The following is an 18931-nucleotide window of genomic DNA, read 5'->3' on the forward strand; positions in this document are numbered from 1 at the left end:
GACTTTATCTTCAGAGTACTGGAAAATCTGTCTCCATGAATGGAAGGAAGAACAGAGATAGAAGCACCCCACTGGTCTTCTGCCCTCTGTTCTAATGGCAATTGGAAATTTTAACTTCATATTTATAATGAAATAAAGTAAATTGAGTTTTAGGATTGTTATCTCCAGCTCAGTATTTTTTATTGTGGTAAAATACATATGAAATTTACAATTTAAGCCTACAACTCAGTAGCATAAAGCAGTGTTTCCCAACCTTCTCTCATGATGAGAATCACCTGGTGGAGTTGTTAAAACACAGATTCCCGGATCCCAACTAAGAAGTGCTAAACTAGAATTTTTGAGAACATATAGGTAAAATTGCATACCTAACTTAGTGCTCTGTATATAAAATCTGTCTTAGAGCACTAGTTAAGTATACAATTTTACCTATATGTTCCCAAAAATTCTAGTTTAGCACTTCTTAGTTGGGATCCGGGAATCTGTGTTTTAACAACTCCACCAGGTGATTCTCATATGAGAGAAGGTTGGGAAACACTGGCATAAAGTACATTCACAGGGTTGTGCAACCATCTATTCACTCCCAGAGCATTTTCATCACCCAAAGTGGAAACCCCATACCCATGAATTAGTTACTCCCTCTCCCACCTCTCTCTCCCCTGCCTCTGACTACCATCAATCTGCTTTCTGTTTCTATGGATTTGCCTATTCTGGACGCTTTATATAAATGGAATCATATAATATGTGACTCTTTGTGTCTGGCTTCTATCACTCAGAATAATGTTTTAGAGATTCATCCATGTTGTAGCATGTATCAAAAATTTATTCCTTTTCTTCGCTGGGTAATATTCTCTTGTGAGGATGTACTATATTTTGTTTATCCTTTATCTATTGATGGACATTTGGGTTGTTTAAATCTTTTGGCTATTGTGGATAATGGTACTATGAACATGCATGTACAAGTTACTGTTGGAACACCCATTTTCAGTTATTTGGGGTATGTGGCTGGAACAGAAAGGTCATGAGATGAACCAGCCCAAGAGAGAAGAGGACATGATGGCTTCAGCTAAGAACATAGACAGTCAGTTATAGCAAAAGGAATGAAAGTGGATGACAGATTCTTGTAGATATGGGAGGTGAGATATTCTCTTTTTATTTTATTTTTTTTTCTTTCTATTTTTCTTAGGGAAGTAGGTCATCAGTTGAAAGTGAGGAAAAAGAAGGTGGTGTTAGAGGTTTGAGAGGTTGGAGAAGGCCTGGGCAGAATTTTCTAGAAGTGAGAGAGGAGTAACTCAGGGCCTGTAGCAGGAATGAAGGGTAGCATTAAGGACCCACTGGAGCTCATGGCCCTGAATTTAAAGTCAAATGAACCCACAGGATTACATATTTCTCTGACCAGATCCAGCTGTGCGATACAGATGGAGTATCAGCATTACGGTTTTACCAACTAAGAACAACAGAGTGAAAGGAGAGTGCCAGAGCACCACTGTAATAATGGACTATGGCCTTGAACTCGGTAGGGAAAGGAAAGAGGAAACGGGGGAGGGTTCTGCTGTAAGGTGGGAGGGCCAGTGGATCAGAGGTCCCAGTGGGGTGGAAGGATGGATGGATCCCGATACTTGAAGAGGTAAGTTATATGATAGGGGATGGATGTTAATCACAGAGCTGAGTGCTTATCGTCAGAGGATACATATGATATTTTATTATTTATAAAATTATGTAACATTTTTTTCTTATTTTTTGTTGAGGTATATTTTCTTAAGAGTTATGTATTCGTTTTTTGTAACATGCTGGTTTTCAAAAAGAAAGAAATGTGTTTTGAAATGTGGGCAGGATCTGGATAGATGCAGGCGGTCACATGATGTTTCTGGAGAAGAAGGTATAAGTACCGCTTCCGAAACTACACAGAGCCTGGGTGACCAGGCCATGGAGTATTTGGGGCCTGTGGCTGGAAAGATATGAGGAGGGCAGGAATGCCAAGGAAGTCCTTGAACTGAATTCTGGAGAGAACAGGGAGCCAGTGAAGGATTGTGAAGAGAGGAATCTGGGACACAGATGGGGCTTTGTCACCTCTGAGAAGGGGGAGCATTGACATTGAGAAAATCTTGCAAATCTTGGTGAGAGTTTCTGGAACCACTACCCTCTCTTTCTCATCTCTCTCAGCAGGAAAGGTTGTGTGTGTTGCATATATTCTGTGTAACAGCAACAATAAGAGTGATTACTTTTCATTTCTGTTCTTCTATGTAATGGAGCTATTAGACTGTGGCAGATCCCTTTAATATGATGATCATCTTTGAGTGATTTTGACTGGAAATGTTTGCATGAATGGTGGTAATTGCTGCCATTGTGTGTGAAGAATGAGGCCATAGGCTCATGTTCCAGAATTTTATCAACCCTGAAGTGCCATTGACTGTGCCTCGTGTGGCTGGGCAGGCATCGAGGGTGCCTTGGAGGGGTAGGTGGGCGTGCTGGCTTTTGGCTGACTATAAGGTCAAGCCTGGCTAACTAGTGGGGCCAGGAGGTGGCTTTCTGTTGGAGACCTGTTTCTCCCCATACAGAGGACAGTGGCTCTCTGTCAGCCAGTCAAGTAGTTCCAGAATCGGCCTACCTGTGGGGGAGAACATGTCTCTTAGTTATCTAGTCTCCACCTTCACCCATTATCCATTAGCTGCCTGACTGTAGGGCAGACCTCTGAACCTGCTGTTTGTAGAACTGGGGTCTTGGCTCTGTGGGGAGGCTGCCTCCCTCCAGAGATGGTTTCTAGGCCGCTGCCGGCCTCTTTCCCACCATCCCCGTCAGGTGTGTTTTTCTTGACACAGTGGCAAACTTTTAACCTTGGCTTTTAGGGGATCATTTCACATGTTCATTCCATGTTGCATTAGGAGCCGCCTCCTGTCCTTCGTCTTTGGGTTCTTACCCCGGCTCGGATGCAGACAGAGGCCTGCTTTGCCATGGCCTCCTGGGGGCCCTTGTGCTAGCTAGGGCATCTGCTGAGGCCTGGTTTTTATGAGAAGGCCCCAGGAGACCTCTTGGTTCTGCCATGAGGAATCCCAGGGCTTCTGAGGTGGAACCTGGCCAAATATGCTGAACAGAACAGCAACCAGTCCATAGAGGACCCAAGGCACTTGTACTTTGAATGCTCTTCTCACCACCATAACCAACACTAGCCTCATATTTCCATAAAGCAGTTCTATGGAAGCATCAGGCTGCTTGACAGAGGAAGGTGTCTCCCCACAGCAATCTGAAAGGATCTGGAAGGACAAGGATCCAGACTGCCCTCCTTGACTGGGAAAGCTTGTGCTTTAGCCCCTTCTCTCCCAACTTACCCCATTTTCCTCCAGCACTTTTGTCTCTTTTTCCTTCCTCTTCCTCCCCTCCGTCCTCCACTTGACCGCACTATTCATACTCTCTTCTTCTCTGCCCTTCTTTCTTCTCCCCCTTCTGGCCCTAGCTACAGCACACTCCCCTGCTGTCCTTGGGTTCTGATTCAGTTCAGACAGCTATCCCTGAGCCTTTCCCCACCAGGGACAGGCAGTGTGGTCATTACACTAATTTATTTTTTCAACAGGATCTAGCAAGTGCTCTGTGTCAGGCAAGGCACTAGCTCCTGGGAATACAATGGCAAATTAAGAAATTAGAGGGATAACCTCTCTATTGATGGGGGGAGCGAGATGACTTTTCTGCTACAAACACACATTTCTGAGTCTAGTCTTTTTAACCTGGTTCCTTGATCCTGGGCTACTCCCAGGAATCTGCATTTTCTAAGGGGCCATCCAAGTGATGCTGGTGCAAGTGGAGCTGATGCAGATGGGTCCAGGTGGTCCCTGAGTCAATCTCAAAGAAACATTGCTTTCCCCATGAGGCAGTGTCCAAAGCTACCCTTTCGGAGTGTTGGTTGACTGTGCCTTGTGATTTTAACTGCCCTGCTTGCCTTTAAGAGGTTAGGAAGTACAGAGTCTTGGATAAGGATCTTAGTTTCACATGAGTGTTAACGTCAGACAATTTCAGATACCAGGCACAAGCTTTTATGGGGGATTGTTGTGACTTACAAGAATGTCTTAATGTGCTCAGCAATTACTCTCTAGAAAACTGACTTAACACCAGGCTGCCTCCTGCCCCCCTTCTTTGCAGACTCCTGCATTCCCACGCTGCACCTCCATACTCCGAGCATGGGTGACTGTGGCATTTCTCCATCACAAGGGTGGACCCTGGCATTTAGCTCTCCCAGAATGAATCTTCCCCGAAGTTTGCCTCTCCTGGCCATGGGCTACCACCCCCATCCTGCCCTGGGTCATAAGTAGGAGGGGACACATGTGTCATCATCACAGTTTGGTGGCAAGAACAGAAGCCTGTCTAACAAGGTTTAAGTCAAGAAAGACCACAAAGACAGGGGACTCTCACATGCCCCGGGCAGAGAGTGGAGCCACACCTCTCAGCAGATGGGCAGCTGAAGTCGCCAGGCAGCCCCCACCCTCTGGCCTCAGATCTCCATCCACTGTGTACCTGCCTTGCTCCCTATGTGCCATCATCCACATGCACCAGAGCTGTCCCCTATGATGGCCTGTCCCTGCATATGGATGAGACCACCTAGTTCTAGCACCCAGCACTGCCTCAATTCCAAGTTTCAGCAAAAACATAATTTGATTGACTGTTTAGGTTTGGTTGATTGATGCGGGAGATTGGGCTCACACAGTGCTTTTCTAGGCTGCAGATCTACTGCTTCTCTTTGAGGGGTCAAGGGCTGGAGAAATGATTAACAGTGAGTGGTTGCTGTCCCAGGTGTAGCTGGGGTGGCACATCTGCACCAGTAGAGGGCAGTGCCCCACGTACACAGGTATGATTGCTAGGAGGTTTCTGGAAAAGCTTGGATGAGTCTCAGTAGAGGGCAAAGGAGCATTATTTGCTGAGCTTGTGCCTTGTGCGCTGGGCTCATCTCACATCTTTTCACAGCAGCATGCTGTACAGAAGTAACTGGGACCCAGAGTGCTCCATTAACCTAACCCAGTACCGTCTCCAGTGGCAGTATCAGCATTCACACTGGGTTCTTTCAACTCTGAACACTGCTATTCCCAGCATGCCCCACTGCTGCCCGGGCTTGTGGAAAGCAGGAGAAATTCCATAGAGTCAGAAACGTGGACAGTGAGGTCAAAGTCAAGCTCAGAAGGAGCAGATGAGGATCTGAGACTGAGGTCTATAGTTCAGCTCCAGAGAATGTCATTGAGTACCTTCCTAGTGGCCCAGGGGAGTTTCACTGGGCCTCCTTATGAGATGTCTCTTTTGCCCACAACAGCATCTTAATGGCACGTCTGGTGTTTGGCAGCTTGGGGGTTGCCAGCTCCTCCATGGAGCCGTGGCTGGAATATGCCACATATCACAAGGCTAGAGGGTGCCACGTATCAGTAGGGCTTTGAAGCTGAATGGTCTCTGAGCCCTACTCTGTGACTCAGGGCCAGACCACTACATCCCCATGGGGCTTGGCTTTTAGGTGGAGATGGCCCCTCCTTCGCAGGGCTGTGGTGGTTTCTAACTGAGTCAGTGTGTGAAAAAGTGCTTTGCACTGTGCTGGAGACATAGTAATTACTCAATAAAGAGCTGCTATAATAATAATAATATAGTAATAATGATGATGACTCTTAGTTGCTTGAATGCAGGAAGTATATTTTGCGTTTTTCTACCCCCTACAGCACCAGTAAAATGCCTTTGATAGGGTAGGTGCTGAGAAAATATTTGCTGAATGGATTTATTATACAAGGGTATGTAGGAAGTCTGGAAGCAGAGATGAAAAGACATAAAGAATTTGTTGATATTGCACTACAATGCAGGAGGTAATATAATATAATACAATGCAGTGTGTAAAATGTAACAGTGGTTGTCCGTTATTAGCAATGCAGGGTTCAATGCTTTATGCAAAATTGCCATGAACATTGTAGATCAATGCTACGTTTCCATCAATTTCTGCACATGCATCCATGATGTGTTGCCTCAGATGGTTTTTGTCTCCGATTTTCATTGAATTCAACTTGTGCTTTTAGCCTACTCCAGAAGAAATAATCTAGAAGATTCATATATACAAAAGTAAAATATTAACATTTGTTTCCAATGGTCACCTTGTCAGTACCTTTCATCTCTCCCACTCAGTACCCCTTCTCTGTGGACTAAGACACCAGTGTCTCCTCTGAGTCTACTCCCCTCCCTGAGGACCAGCATCCTGATCCACTGTCTCCCATCGGAATGTGGAGTCTAGACCTCCTCCTGTTGACCTTCCTTTCTCCAGTTTCCCTCCATGTCCCCAACTGGTAAAGCCCTTCTTCCTGGGATAGGAGATAGACACATCTGTTCTTCTCCTCTGAGCTTCCCTGAGACTTCCCATGCACCCATCCTGTCACACAGCTGTCCCCAGACATGCAGTGAGAACCAGTCTCCATGTTTGCGGACTTCACATGACATGTGAGACCTGTTCTTGTTCAAACTGCAAAGGTGCCAGGTTATCCCCAGATGCTTTGGGGCCCATAGTTTGACTGAAGCTAAAACATAGCTATATGGAGAATGGGGGTATGGGAACTGAGGCCTTCAGGGAGTTATCCCATTGGCCAGAGTGGAATGAAGCCCCAAGTTATTCCATTGGCCAGAGTGGAACCACCCCCATAGGATGGTGCCTGTGATGGGCTTCTGGTGCCGATGACTTTAGCATCTTTTTAAGAAATTGAGATATAATTGGCATATAGCGCTGTGTAAATTTAAGGTGCACAACAGGTTGATTTGGTTCATGTATATGTTGCAATATGATTACCACCATTGCATTAGCTAACACCTCCATTACATCACATAATCATTTCCGTTTGTGGTGAGAGCATTTAAGATCTAATCTCTTAGCAACTTTAGAATTTATAATACGATATTGTTTGCTATAATCACTATGCCATACATCAAATATCCAGAACTTACTCATCTTCCTTCCACTGCAAGTTTAAACCATTTGACTAACATTTCCCTGTTTCCCCCACTTCCCAGTCTGTGGTAAGACAATTCCCCTTGTTTCTATAAATTTGGCTTTTTTTTCCCTCCCCAAATTTCACATGTGCAAACATTTGTCATTCACTGTCTGACTTAGCTCACTTAGTAAAATGACCTCCAGGACCATCCATATTGATGCAAATGGTGGGATTTCCTTTTTTCTAGTAGCTGAATAAAATTCCAGTGTGTATACTAGTATTTGATGATTTTAATCACGTTAGTATCTCTCTCTCTCTCTTCCACAGGACACCAGCAATGATTGGCTGTTCCTTCGTAGTCAACAGGAAGTTCTTTGGTGAAATCGGTCTGCTAGACCCTGGGATGGATGTGTATGGAGGAGAAAACATCGAACTTGGAATCAAGGTTTGTGACATGGTGACCTTTGCTCTTGTTCACATTTGTGAGCAGAGCTGCCTGGTCACCTTCATGTATATCTAAAGCTTCCTTAGCTGATGAATGACAGATTCCTTCATCCCACCCCTGTCCCTGAGGATGTTCCAGCAAGATTGTCACTCCTCTTTAGACAGAGAATCCTGGGCTTTCCCTTTCAAAGAGCTGAACAATTTATTCCATGTCTCGGTGATTCACTCTGGACAATAGCCACAGAATTTATTTCCTATTCTCTTCAGGTTTCATTCTCTCCTTACATTTGTCTTAAAATTAAATTGCTCCTTAAGTTAGTATTGCCATTCTATGACTTTTGATGGTTTATATACATTGTGGAATCACAAGATGCCAGAGAAGAGCAGGGCCATGTTCTGTGGGACCCTCCCTTGTCTCAGAAATGCTTCTAAAGAGAATGACAGGGTCGGGGAGTGAGAAGAATGCAGAATGGGCCTCTTGCTGGGCCCCTAGGCCAGATCACTTCCACTGTTAGACATGTTAGATACTGGGTTTTGCTCAAGATTTTGTTTGAAAAGAGAATTCCACTGCAAAAAAATAAAATGGGACACATAGATATATTCCAACCTCCTCTTTTTAGAGTTAAGATAAATGACTGCTCCCCGACTGGTAAGGTACACCTTTAAGCACTGTCAACCTCTTAACAGTAGATTTGCTGCTCCTGCCTAGTGCCAATTTCTCTCCACATTGCAAAGAATGAGTGCTGGGAGGACGCCCTTCCTGCCGAGGTCTCTGTGTCTGTTGCCCCCTGTCCTGAGTGTTTGCATATCTAGGCCCCTGGAAAGTATGCTTGTTGGAAATGGCCCAGGACTCAATTGTAAGGAGTTAAGTTTATTGCATTTCTTGCGCCTTCCTGTTGTATTCTCGATTTTGTTCTACCAGGCAGGTACCCTGTGCGGAATCCCTGTTCCTAATCAAAGCCTGCTCTGTTTGTGATTTCATTGGGTTAGCCCTAGCTGCTCAGTACCTTTAAGACACCCCATCAGCTCCTCATCAACCCTCGAGTCCGCTTTGTGGAATGAAAGGCTGTGTACCCATAGGATGTAATGAATGGCCAGACTACATGAGTGAAGGAAATGTTGGCAACCCTCTCTGGATCCTAAAATCCCTCCCTTTTTGTCCTGTGCTTTCAATTCCAGGCAGGGTTCTTTCTTTAGTAGAATTTGCATGAGATTTCTTTGTAAAATCTGGCAATTTAAAAAATCCATCATTATGTTATCGTAGCTAATACACTGTCTTTCATCTGTTTTGAATTTAATTGCAGACACAAATCTGGACCTAGCATGTTGAACTTGGCCCTGCTCCCACCTTCTCATCCCTCCTTTTGCTGACTTCATAGAAGCCTGTTTTCTGCCCATTCTTAAAGCAGAGTTGAGTGCTGTTGATGCCATAAAGGTCAAGACCTGGGTTCAGGGTCTTCAGAGCCACCGTCTTCACTATTCTGTGGTTCTCAAGGTGTGGTCCCTGACCAGCAGCATCGACTTCACCTGGAAACTTGTTACAAATGCAGATTCTCAGGCCCCACCTCAGATCCGCTACATCAAACACTCTGGGGTGGGGTCCAGAAACTTGTGTTTTAACAAGCCTTCCAGGGATTCTGTCACATGGCCAAGCTTAAGTGCTGCTGGGTCTACACCTTGACCTTAGTCAGCTTCCTAGCAGATACACACTTTTCTCAGAAAGGAGCTCATGAGAGTTCACATGTTTCAAGGCCCTCCTCCAGGTGTCCTCATGGCCATTGCGGGCCCACAGTGAGTACCTTCTCCTCACTCCCAGCTCACACAGCACAGCCCCCCTTCCCCCCCCTCCTCAACCCCTTAGGTAACTATACCTACTTCCTCCTGAGCTTATATGTAGCTGTCTGGATCAAGTGACTTTAGGTTTCTGGAGAGGGCTCCCTTTTACCTGGAGATCTATGTAAGCTGCTTTGTTTACCAATCATAGTATTTCTCTTTTCATTCTGTGCTATTTTATATTGCTTAGAGGGAACAATACATTTTTTTAAGAAAGCCATCCCACAGCTTGAAAAAACTTCAAGCTTTTTGTCATCTTCTACACACATATTAATTTGAATACAGTGGGCACACGTACATTTATATAAATTAGCTAGGAGAAACAATACAGAATCCTATGCTTATGTTAAGTGGGACGTTTTCAATATGAACATACTTTCATTGGGATTCTTTTTTTCCCCACCAAGAAATAGGTCCATCTGCAGTCTTTCTAACTATTCTCTGACATTTTTCATTACTTTTTAATTCCTTAGAAAGTAGAGTGTCACAAGAATAGGAAAAATAGACAGTCTCGCTGAGGCTCAAGGCTGACTTCCGGCTGTCGCTGGGATGAAAGGCAGCTTGCCTGCAACCAAAATAATCGATACACTACAGTGAAGGGGAGGAAAAGCTTCCAGGACCGAGAAAATAAATGAGGTTAGAAATGGAAAGGTTTCATCTTGTTCTGAGTAACATTCATCAGAAACTTTTAATGAGGCATATTATTGTAACATATCTAAATGGGAAGGAAAAAAAAAATCTCCCAAGGAGAGGAGAGCAGATAGATCACTTTTAAGTGGAATAAAATCAGGTGGCTTCAGACTACCCTGGTATATCAGTCTTCTTGGGGAAATAAGAGGCACTACTTATTCTGAAACCTCATATAAAAGAGTGACAGGCAAGACTGCTGAATCCTGTCACACAGCTGTTCCAAATGGAAGACAATAGAAAGGTGCTGTCAGATCCTACAACTATCAGAAAATGTCTTATCTCGAACAGGACCCTCGAGGACTGAGTAAAAGACAGGATTCATGTGTGTGTACATGGCTGTTAAAATTATTTGTGAGGCCAAGGACCCACAATGGAGATGATGGAGATGAGTAAGCATGTGAGTGTGGGGTGCACAGGTGTGATAACCTTGCCTGGCCCTTCCCAGCCCAAGGGCCTTCTCCTGGGTGCAGTTTCTGCCGATGCTCCACAAGAATCCCAGTCAATGTATTTAGACTCATATCCTGGTGAATTAAGGGAAAGGGGCTTATATATTTTAATTTGTACAGAGTAACAATAATATTCTTAAAAAGAAGATTTTGCCCAACCGGTGTGACTCAGTGGTTGAGCGTCAACCTATAAACCAGGAGGTCACAGTTCAATACCTGGTCAGGGCACGGACCTGGGTTGCAGGCTCGATCCCCAGTGTGGGGCATGCAGGAGGCAGCCAATCAATGATTCTCTCTCATCATTGATGTTTCTATCTCTCTCTCCCTCTTCTTTCCTATCTGAAATCAATAATAATATATATATTTTAAAAGCAGAGTTTAGACCTGGGTGCCACAACTGCTAGTTGCATAATTGGATGCCTTGGGCCACACCATTTTTTTTCTGAAGAGCTGGATGCCATTCTTATGACTCAGGTGGGTCCAAGATGGGCATCCTTGCCACCTTACCTGGCCCAGTCCACTTGGGCTCAACTCATTGAAGATCTAAAGGGTCACCCACAGGCTGGGGTGCTCAGAGTCCCTATGCCGATCAGGATAGCTTCATCAGTAGATTTGGAGAATTGCCGCCTTGAGAGGGATCATTCAGAAAACCCCAGACCCCCAAATGAACTCACACTGATCTCTTCTGTCCCATCTCTTGCTCACCTTGTCTCTTGTTTCTGAGAAGCTAATGGTGTAATTCAGTCTGAATCTGAAGGCCTGGAAATCGGGGGACATATACAGTCCCAGTCTGAGTCTGAAAGTCCAAGAACCAGGAGTGCTGATATCTGAGGACGAGTGAATATAGATGTCATGTTTCATGTTTCTGCGTGACATGAGACAGGTGCTTTGATCCCCAGCCTCTCCTCTGTCTGTGGGTCTGAGACTCACCCTCCAGTATCCATTTGAATCAGGATAGATTCCCTGCCCTCTCTAAAGCCCCTGACATCAGCCCTTCCAGTGCCCAGAAGCCTCCTATGACCTTTGTCTTCCACACTATTAACAATGGGCATCAGGGACCCCTTTTTTCTTGGGCTCAAGTCTACTACATCTGGTGAATGTTGTGATTGGAAAACTGTCACTCCTGGAGGGGACTTAGACTGGGCCATATAAATATATACCCCAAATCTCAGGTCCTGAGGGTATGTTTTGGAATTTTGTTTACTTTTTCTAACCTCTAGATTGCTTGTGGCTTTGGTTCTCCCTTTGCTGCTGGCATTGGTCATACCTGGCTATGTGAATGTCTTCATAGTGCAGGGTTAGAGTCCATCTGTGTTAAAATTCAGAGCAAAGTTCCTAGTCTTGACTGGAGATAGAAAAGGCTTTTGGGTTTCACAGACTGGACTTTAATCTGGATGCATATATTATATGTGGCCAACAGGTCAGTTGAATGCTTTTGAATATGAGGAAGACGTGTTGAATGCCTTCTCTACTGCAGCAGGCACCTTCACTGCGGATACCACTATAGATAGGCATGGTCAGACAAAAAAATCCATTCATTTAACAGGTAAGTATCAATGTGATGAGCATGAAAAGATAGGATGGGCCGAAACCGGTTTGGCTCAATGGATAGAGCGTTGGCCTGCGGACTGAAAAGGTCCCAGGTTCGATTCCGGTCAAGGGCATGTACCATGGTTGCGGGCACATCCCCAGTAGGGGGTGTACAAGAGGCAGGTGGTCGATGATTCTCTCTCATCGATGTTTCTAACTCTCTATCCCTCTTCCTTCCTCTCTGTAAAAAATCAATAAAATATATTTTTTTAAAAAGAAAAAAAGAAAAGAAAAGATAGGATGGGGGATGATATCAGAGAACATATCAAGGGGAAATTATCTAGCCTACAGTGTTGGGATGAGCCTCCCTAAGGAAAAGATGTTTAAGACTTTAAAAATGAGTTGAATTTAGATAGACAAAGCGAGTGTGGGAGAGGAGTGTGGGAGTAGGAATATGCCAGGCAGTTACAGTCATGCGAAATGAGTAAGTCCTAGAGATCTACTGTGTGGGCCTCGTGCCTAGAGTTAATACTTATTATATACTTAAAAATTTGCTAAGAGGGTAGATATTTTGTAATGTCCTTAAAAAAACTTTTATTTATTTTGAGAACAAACTGACATACATCTCTGTATCAGTTGAAGTTGCACAGCATAATGGTTTGACTTACATATATTGTGAAATAATTACTGCAGTATATTTATTTAGCGTCCATCTTGAATAGATACAATACAAAGAGAAAGAAGAAAAAGAATTTTTTTTCCTTGTATGAGAACTTTTAGGATTTACTCTCCTTAGCAACTTTCATGCATATCATACAGCAATACCTGTAGTCCTCATGCTGTACATTATATCCCTAGTAAATGTTTGTACCTTTGACCACCTTTCTTCAATCTCCTCTCCCCTCACCCCCTGCCTCTGATAACAATAAATTTGATATCTTTTTCTATAAACTTGGGGGGTTTTGTATTTGGGGTGTGTGTTTTTGTTAGATTCCATATAAAAGTGAGATCATACAGTATTTGTCTTTCTCTGTCTTATTTCACTCATTATTGTCCTCAAGGTCCAGCCATATTGTTGCAAATGGCAAGATTTCCTCATTTTTTATGGATGCATAATTTTTCATTGCATGCTTTACATATGTTCATTCATCCATCAGTGAGCGCTTACGTTGCTTCAATGATTTGGCTATTGTGTATAATGCTGATATGAATATAGAGGTGGAGATATCTTTTTAAGTTGTGTTTTCATTCTCTTTGGACATGTTCCCAGAAGTAGAATTGCTGGATCATATGGTAATTCTGTTATTAATTTTAGAGGATCCTTTATATTATTTTCCATAGTGGCTGTACCAATTTACAACATTACTAACAGTGTGCATCAGGGATCCCTTTTTTTCCACATCCATGCCGGTTTTTATTTATTTTTTGGTCTTTTTTTTTTTTATGACAACCATTTTACCAGATATGAAGTAAAATCTCAATATCTCGTGTAGTTTTGATATGTATTTCCCTAATGACTAATGATGTTGATCAACTTTTCAGGTATCTATTGGTCTTATTTGAAAAATATCTATTCAGATCTTTTTAAAAATTGGATTATTTGGCTTTCTGCTATTGAATTGTATGAGTTATTTTTGTAATTTGAACTAGAGGTCCGGTGCATGTAATTCATGCATCGATACAGTCCCTAGGCCTGGACAGTGATCACGGCCGATTGGGCTTTCCAGCTGCCAGCCAGGGCCTTCCTTCATTCTGTATTGCCCCCTTGTGATCAACACATATCATAGCGAGTGATGGAACTCCCAGTCTCCTGGTGGAACTCCTGAGGGGACACTTTGCATATTAGCCATATATATATGGCAATTTGGGGTCTTTTGTAGCATCATATAAATTTTAGGATTTTTTCTACCTCTGTAAAAAATATCATTGTAATCTTGATGAGGATTGCATTGAATCTATAGATGGCTTTTGGTAATATGGACATTTTAACAATATTAATTCTTCCAATCTATAAACACAATACTTTTCCATTTATTTGTGCTTTCAATTTTTTAAATCAATGCCTTATAGTTTTTAGAGTAGAAATCTTTCATCTTTTGATTAACTCCTAAGTATTATATTGTTTTTTATGCTATTATAAGTGGGATCATTTCTTTATTTCTTTTTCAGAAAATTTGTTAGTATATAGAAACACTACTGATTTTTTATGATCTAATATCCCACGACTTTACTGAATTAGTGATTAGATCTAACAGCTTCTTGGTGGAGTCTTTAGAATTTTCTCTCTCTATATAATCATGTCATTTGCAACTAGAGATAATTTTACTTCTTCCTTTCCAATTCTGATGCTGTTCATTTCTTTTTCTTGCCTGATTGCTCTGGCAATAACTTTCAGTATTATGATATAATGGTAGTGAGGGTGAACATCCTTGTCTTACTCCTACTCTCCAAAGAAAAATTTTCAAACTTTCACCATTGAGTATGATCTTAGTTGTGGACTTACCATATATGGGCTTTATTATGTTAAGGTATGTTCTTTCCATATCTAATTTGTTAAGAGTTTTTATCACGAACAAATGTTTAATTTTGTCAAATGTTTTTTCTGCATCTTCTGAAATGGTTATATGACTTAAGTGGTATCACAAAATAGTAGTAATCTGGAAGTACTAAAAATAATCTATATATATATATAAAAGTCTAAGTGACTGGCTGACCATTCGACCGTCCAACTGGTAGCTATGATGCACACTGACCACCAGGGGGGAGATGTTCAATGCAGGAGCTGCTGAGCTACATGACTTGGCAGCTGTAGTTCTCTGGTGATGCACCTGGAGCCAGAGAGGAGGGAGCCAGATTCCATGGTGCATCACCCAAGAACCACCATCTCACAATCCGGGACCCCTCAGGGTATGTTGGAGAGCCAGTTTATGCCCAATACCCACAGCCAGGCTGAGGGACTCAGCTTCTAGCCCCTTGGTTCCCCACTTCAGTTCTGGCTCCCCACCGGGCCTCTAGCCCATTGCAGAGGGCATGGGTCTGGCTCTTATAGAAACTTTTGACTCAATTAGCTAAATGATGGGATGTGCAGGACCTACTAGCTGAGACTCTGATGTCTGGCACCCACTCCAGGCCCCCTACTTAATATTGATTTCCAGTGGAGGCAGTGAATTTTCCAACTACCATTCTCAGCTGGGAAACTGGCCGTAGCTTCCCTCCTTCCAGGTGAACAGTAGTGCCAGTGGGCAACTTCCGGGAAGGGAAGGAGGTGAAGGAGCAGCTTAGGTGGGAAGAAGGAGGTTCTTGCCACCACAGGACTCTGCCTTAGCAGAAGGGCCTGGGTGAGAACCTGACACTGAACAGGGTCCTGCTTTAGGCCAATTAGATTCCAGGCTAAGTAAATCCTGTTTGCTAAATAATTGTATTTTGCAGCTAAATGCCCACAAATCATCAGTTACTGCCAAGCTTAGAGTAAAGTGAGATGAAAGAAGTGAGACAAATATAGAGAGAAAGTGACATAATATTGGGAGAAGAGAGGAGGGAGCCCAATTCCAGGATGCATCACTCGAGAACCACCCTCTCACAATCCAGGACCCCTCAGGGGATGTCGGAGAGCCCATTTCGACAATCCCCACATGTCAGGAGGGGAGACCCCCACCCACCAGTGCACGAATCTGTGAACCAGACTCTTGTAATAAATAAAAGAGTCTAGGAGGAAACTTCTGGAGGTGATGGATATATTTACAGCATAGATTGTGGTGGTGGCTTCACAGGTGTACACTTATCTCCAAACTTATCAAGTTGATTTTTGTGTGTGTTGATCATAGCTCCATAAAGTGGTTTAAAAAAGAAAAAGATTATTTTAGTCAAGGAGAAAAAAATGTGCAAAGGTTTAGAATTCTCAGAGGAAACATGTTAGGGAACTGTGGAAATTCCATATGGCTGAAGCAAGAAAGGAAGAGGAAAACTTGTTAAATGTAGTATAAGGAACAATGTGAACATTTTGGGGGGAAATATATATATATATTTCCCCCCAAAATGTATAAATATATATAAATATATAAATATATATAAATATATATATATATATATGAAATAAAAATATATATACACACTTTGAATAATTATTAATTTAAATTATTAAAGTTAAATCTGAAAAGAAAGAAACATCAATTGAGCTATCAGCTGTTAAAGTGTGTATATATTTGTGGGGGACACCCTGTGTATATACAGTACAATATGCTCACCACCTGCTCCTTTGAAAATATTTAAGAGGAGTCGGGTCATCAGACTTTTTAAAATAAATTAATGGATCATTATGACTGCCAGGTAGAAAATAGATTATAAAACTCAGTAGACTTAGAAGAAGGGCACTGAGAGAGCTTGGACTATGGTTGGGGCAGTGGGAGAAAAATGGATAGATTCATACACAGAATTTTGAAGGAAAATAGGATTAAGGCTGACTCCCAAGTTGCTCACTTGAGCAAGTGCAAGATGCCAGTGCTATTCTCTGAGATAAAGACACCACTAGAGGAGGTTTGGAGAAGGCACAGAGACAATGTTTTCTATTTTAGATAGGGTCAGTCTGTAATTTCTTAAATACTCCAGTTTATCCAATAGGCAGTTGGCTGTGTGGGAATTGAGCTGAGAGAAAACTTGAGATAAATTTGGCCATCAGTGGCACATCGATCATATTTGAAGTCATGAGAGGGAAAGGGTTGCCTAAAGAAGGGAGGAGGGATGATACAGAAGTCCAGATAAAAGAAACATGGAAGGCATGGAAGGAGCAGCTGAAAAGGAAACTGAGAAGGAGTGACCTGGAGGGTGAGTTCATGGCAGCTGAGAGGGGAGTGTGTGTAAGAACCCAAAGTCAGACTTAGCAACAGTAAGCAAGGAGAATGGAGAATGAATGTGAGCGCCATTTGGGAGGTATGACCAGCAGGACCTGGTTGGTGATTGAATGTGAGGAATGAATGAGAGGGGAGTGGAAGGAAATCTCCAGGTTTCTGAGCACCTAGGTGGATTCAGTCCAAGAACACTGGCCGAGAAGAAGGTCTTAGGTGGAGACTTGGGAAGTTCCATTTTAGAGACTTTGGGTTTGAGGAGTAGCAGTCCTCTGTGACCTGGCAGTGTGATGTCAAGGGAACGTAGTAGTAGGAATTGGTAGAGGGTTCCAGACAAGTATAGGGTGTTTACCATTCCTCTCTGGTATCTGCTGGACTGGGATGCCTAGCGTTTGGCTGACTTAAAGGAGCTCGGGCATGGTGGTCCCTTGTATGATTTGAACCAGTGGCTGACAGGAGTTGCCCTTTGTGCTATACCTAAAAATCTCAAGAATTAGGAAAATGGTGGGTTTTTTTTTTTAATTGAGGACTCTTTGTCCTTCTTTTATAAAATATTTTTGGGAAAAGATCTTAATTTTTTAAAGATGATTAGAACTTTCACATCTCGAATTTCGGCTCCATATTCTAATTTCACGTAGGTTTGTGGGATTCCTAGCTGCTCACCCAGCCCTACTGTATTCGTCCTACTGTGCTTGTTTCTGCGGCACCTCCCTAAATGATAGTGAGGCCCCACTAGGGCCCCAGCTGATGAGCCAGCTCCCTGTAAAGTTTGAACATCTTTAGTACCACCTTGCTCTTCCAGCATTCACTGCTGTGCAACATATCATGTGCAGAACTGCTTTATGGGGCACAGAAAGAGCAGGAGAAAGGTAATTTAAACAGCAATTCTGGCATTAGATATCAGGGCCATTTTGTATCTTGATTGAAATGTATTGTCAGCCCCTTAAACAAGAAAAATAGGCTCGTGTAGGAAGCTGCAAAAACAAAAAACACATACATGCACGTACCCCACCCCCCCCCCACCACACACAAACACACACACACACACACACACACACACACACCAACCAAACCTTCCTCAAGAGACTTTCCAAAAAGCAGTCAGCAATGGGATGTCGACGGAGAATAAAATGGCTTCCACAGTTTCTAAAATCCTTTAAAGCTAATTTTGTAAAGGCTGGGAATTGCACCCTGAGTGGATGAGGGGTTTAGATTATTTTGTTTCTTGTTATTTTTTCCCCTCAAAACAAATTGGAGAATGAAGAATTCAGTAATTACATTTTATGTTAATTTCTCTTATTTTAATTTAACATTTAATTATGGAGAATTAAAACATGCACAAAAATAGAGCAGTTTAATGAACCCAATCTCCTACTCATTCAACTTCAACAAATGCCAACATTTTATGTGTTTTTCAACTACTGTTCCTCAGATTTTTAAAAAGAAATTCCCAGCTCTGGCTGGTGTGGCTCAGTTGGTTAGAGCATCATCCCAAGCACTGAAGAGTGGGTTTGATTCCCAGTCAGGGCATATATCTAGGTTTTGGGTTCAATTCCCGGCCAGGGTGAGTTCAAAAGGCAATCAATCAATGCTTTTTCTCTCACATTAATGCCTCTTTCTGTGTGTCTCTCCACACCCTCCCTGCCTCTCCCTTCCTCTCTCCAGGTTCAATGAAAAATGTATCCTTGGGTAAAGATTTTGAAAAATAATAAGTAAAGTCCCATATTTCAGCTATAAACATTTAGAGTGTATTGCTAACATAAAAACTTTTTAAAACATAGGCTCAACATAAAATTACTTAGTAAAATCCAATACCCAGTTCATGTTTTTCAAAAATATTTCTCAAAAGTTTGTAAAATTTCTCTATCATCTATCTATCTATCTATCTATCTATCTACCTACCTACCTACCTACCTACCTATCTTATTTATCTAGAACTGATTTGTTCAAATAAGGTTTCAAACAAGAACCACAAATTTCAATAGATTGATATGTCACTTAAGTACCTTTTAATATTTAACATTTCCCCTCATCTTTATTTTCTTATGTCGTTCCTTTGTTGAAGACACCAAGTCATTTGTTCTATAAAATTTTGCACAATCTGAATATGACAGATTGATTCATTCCTCTTGATGCCTTTGACATCTCCTAATCTCCATTTTCTCTAAGTTGTAACCAAATCTAGAAGGTTGAGTAGACTCGATTTCCTTCCTTCCTT

General features: G+C 42.5%; 1 protein-coding gene across 1 annotated transcript in view; it reads left to right on the plus strand.

Annotated features, from left to right (window-relative positions):
- The window catches only part of GALNT17 (polypeptide N-acetylgalactosaminyltransferase 17), a 392529-nt gene that overhangs the window by 294242 nt on the left and 79356 nt on the right, over positions 1-18931 (plus strand). Inside the window, exon 6 of the mRNA XM_036409104.2 lies at positions 7257-7374. Coding sequence (XP_036264997.1) covers positions 7257-7374 — 118 coding nt within the window. The remainder of the gene's footprint in view (positions 1-7256; positions 7375-18931) is intronic.

This window comes from Pipistrellus kuhlii, unplaced genomic scaffold, assembly GCF_014108245.1.
Source record: "Pipistrellus kuhlii isolate mPipKuh1 unplaced genomic scaffold, mPipKuh1.p scaffold_m20_p_4, whole genome shotgun sequence".
Taxonomy (NCBI): domain Eukaryota; kingdom Metazoa; phylum Chordata; class Mammalia; order Chiroptera; family Vespertilionidae; genus Pipistrellus; species Pipistrellus kuhlii.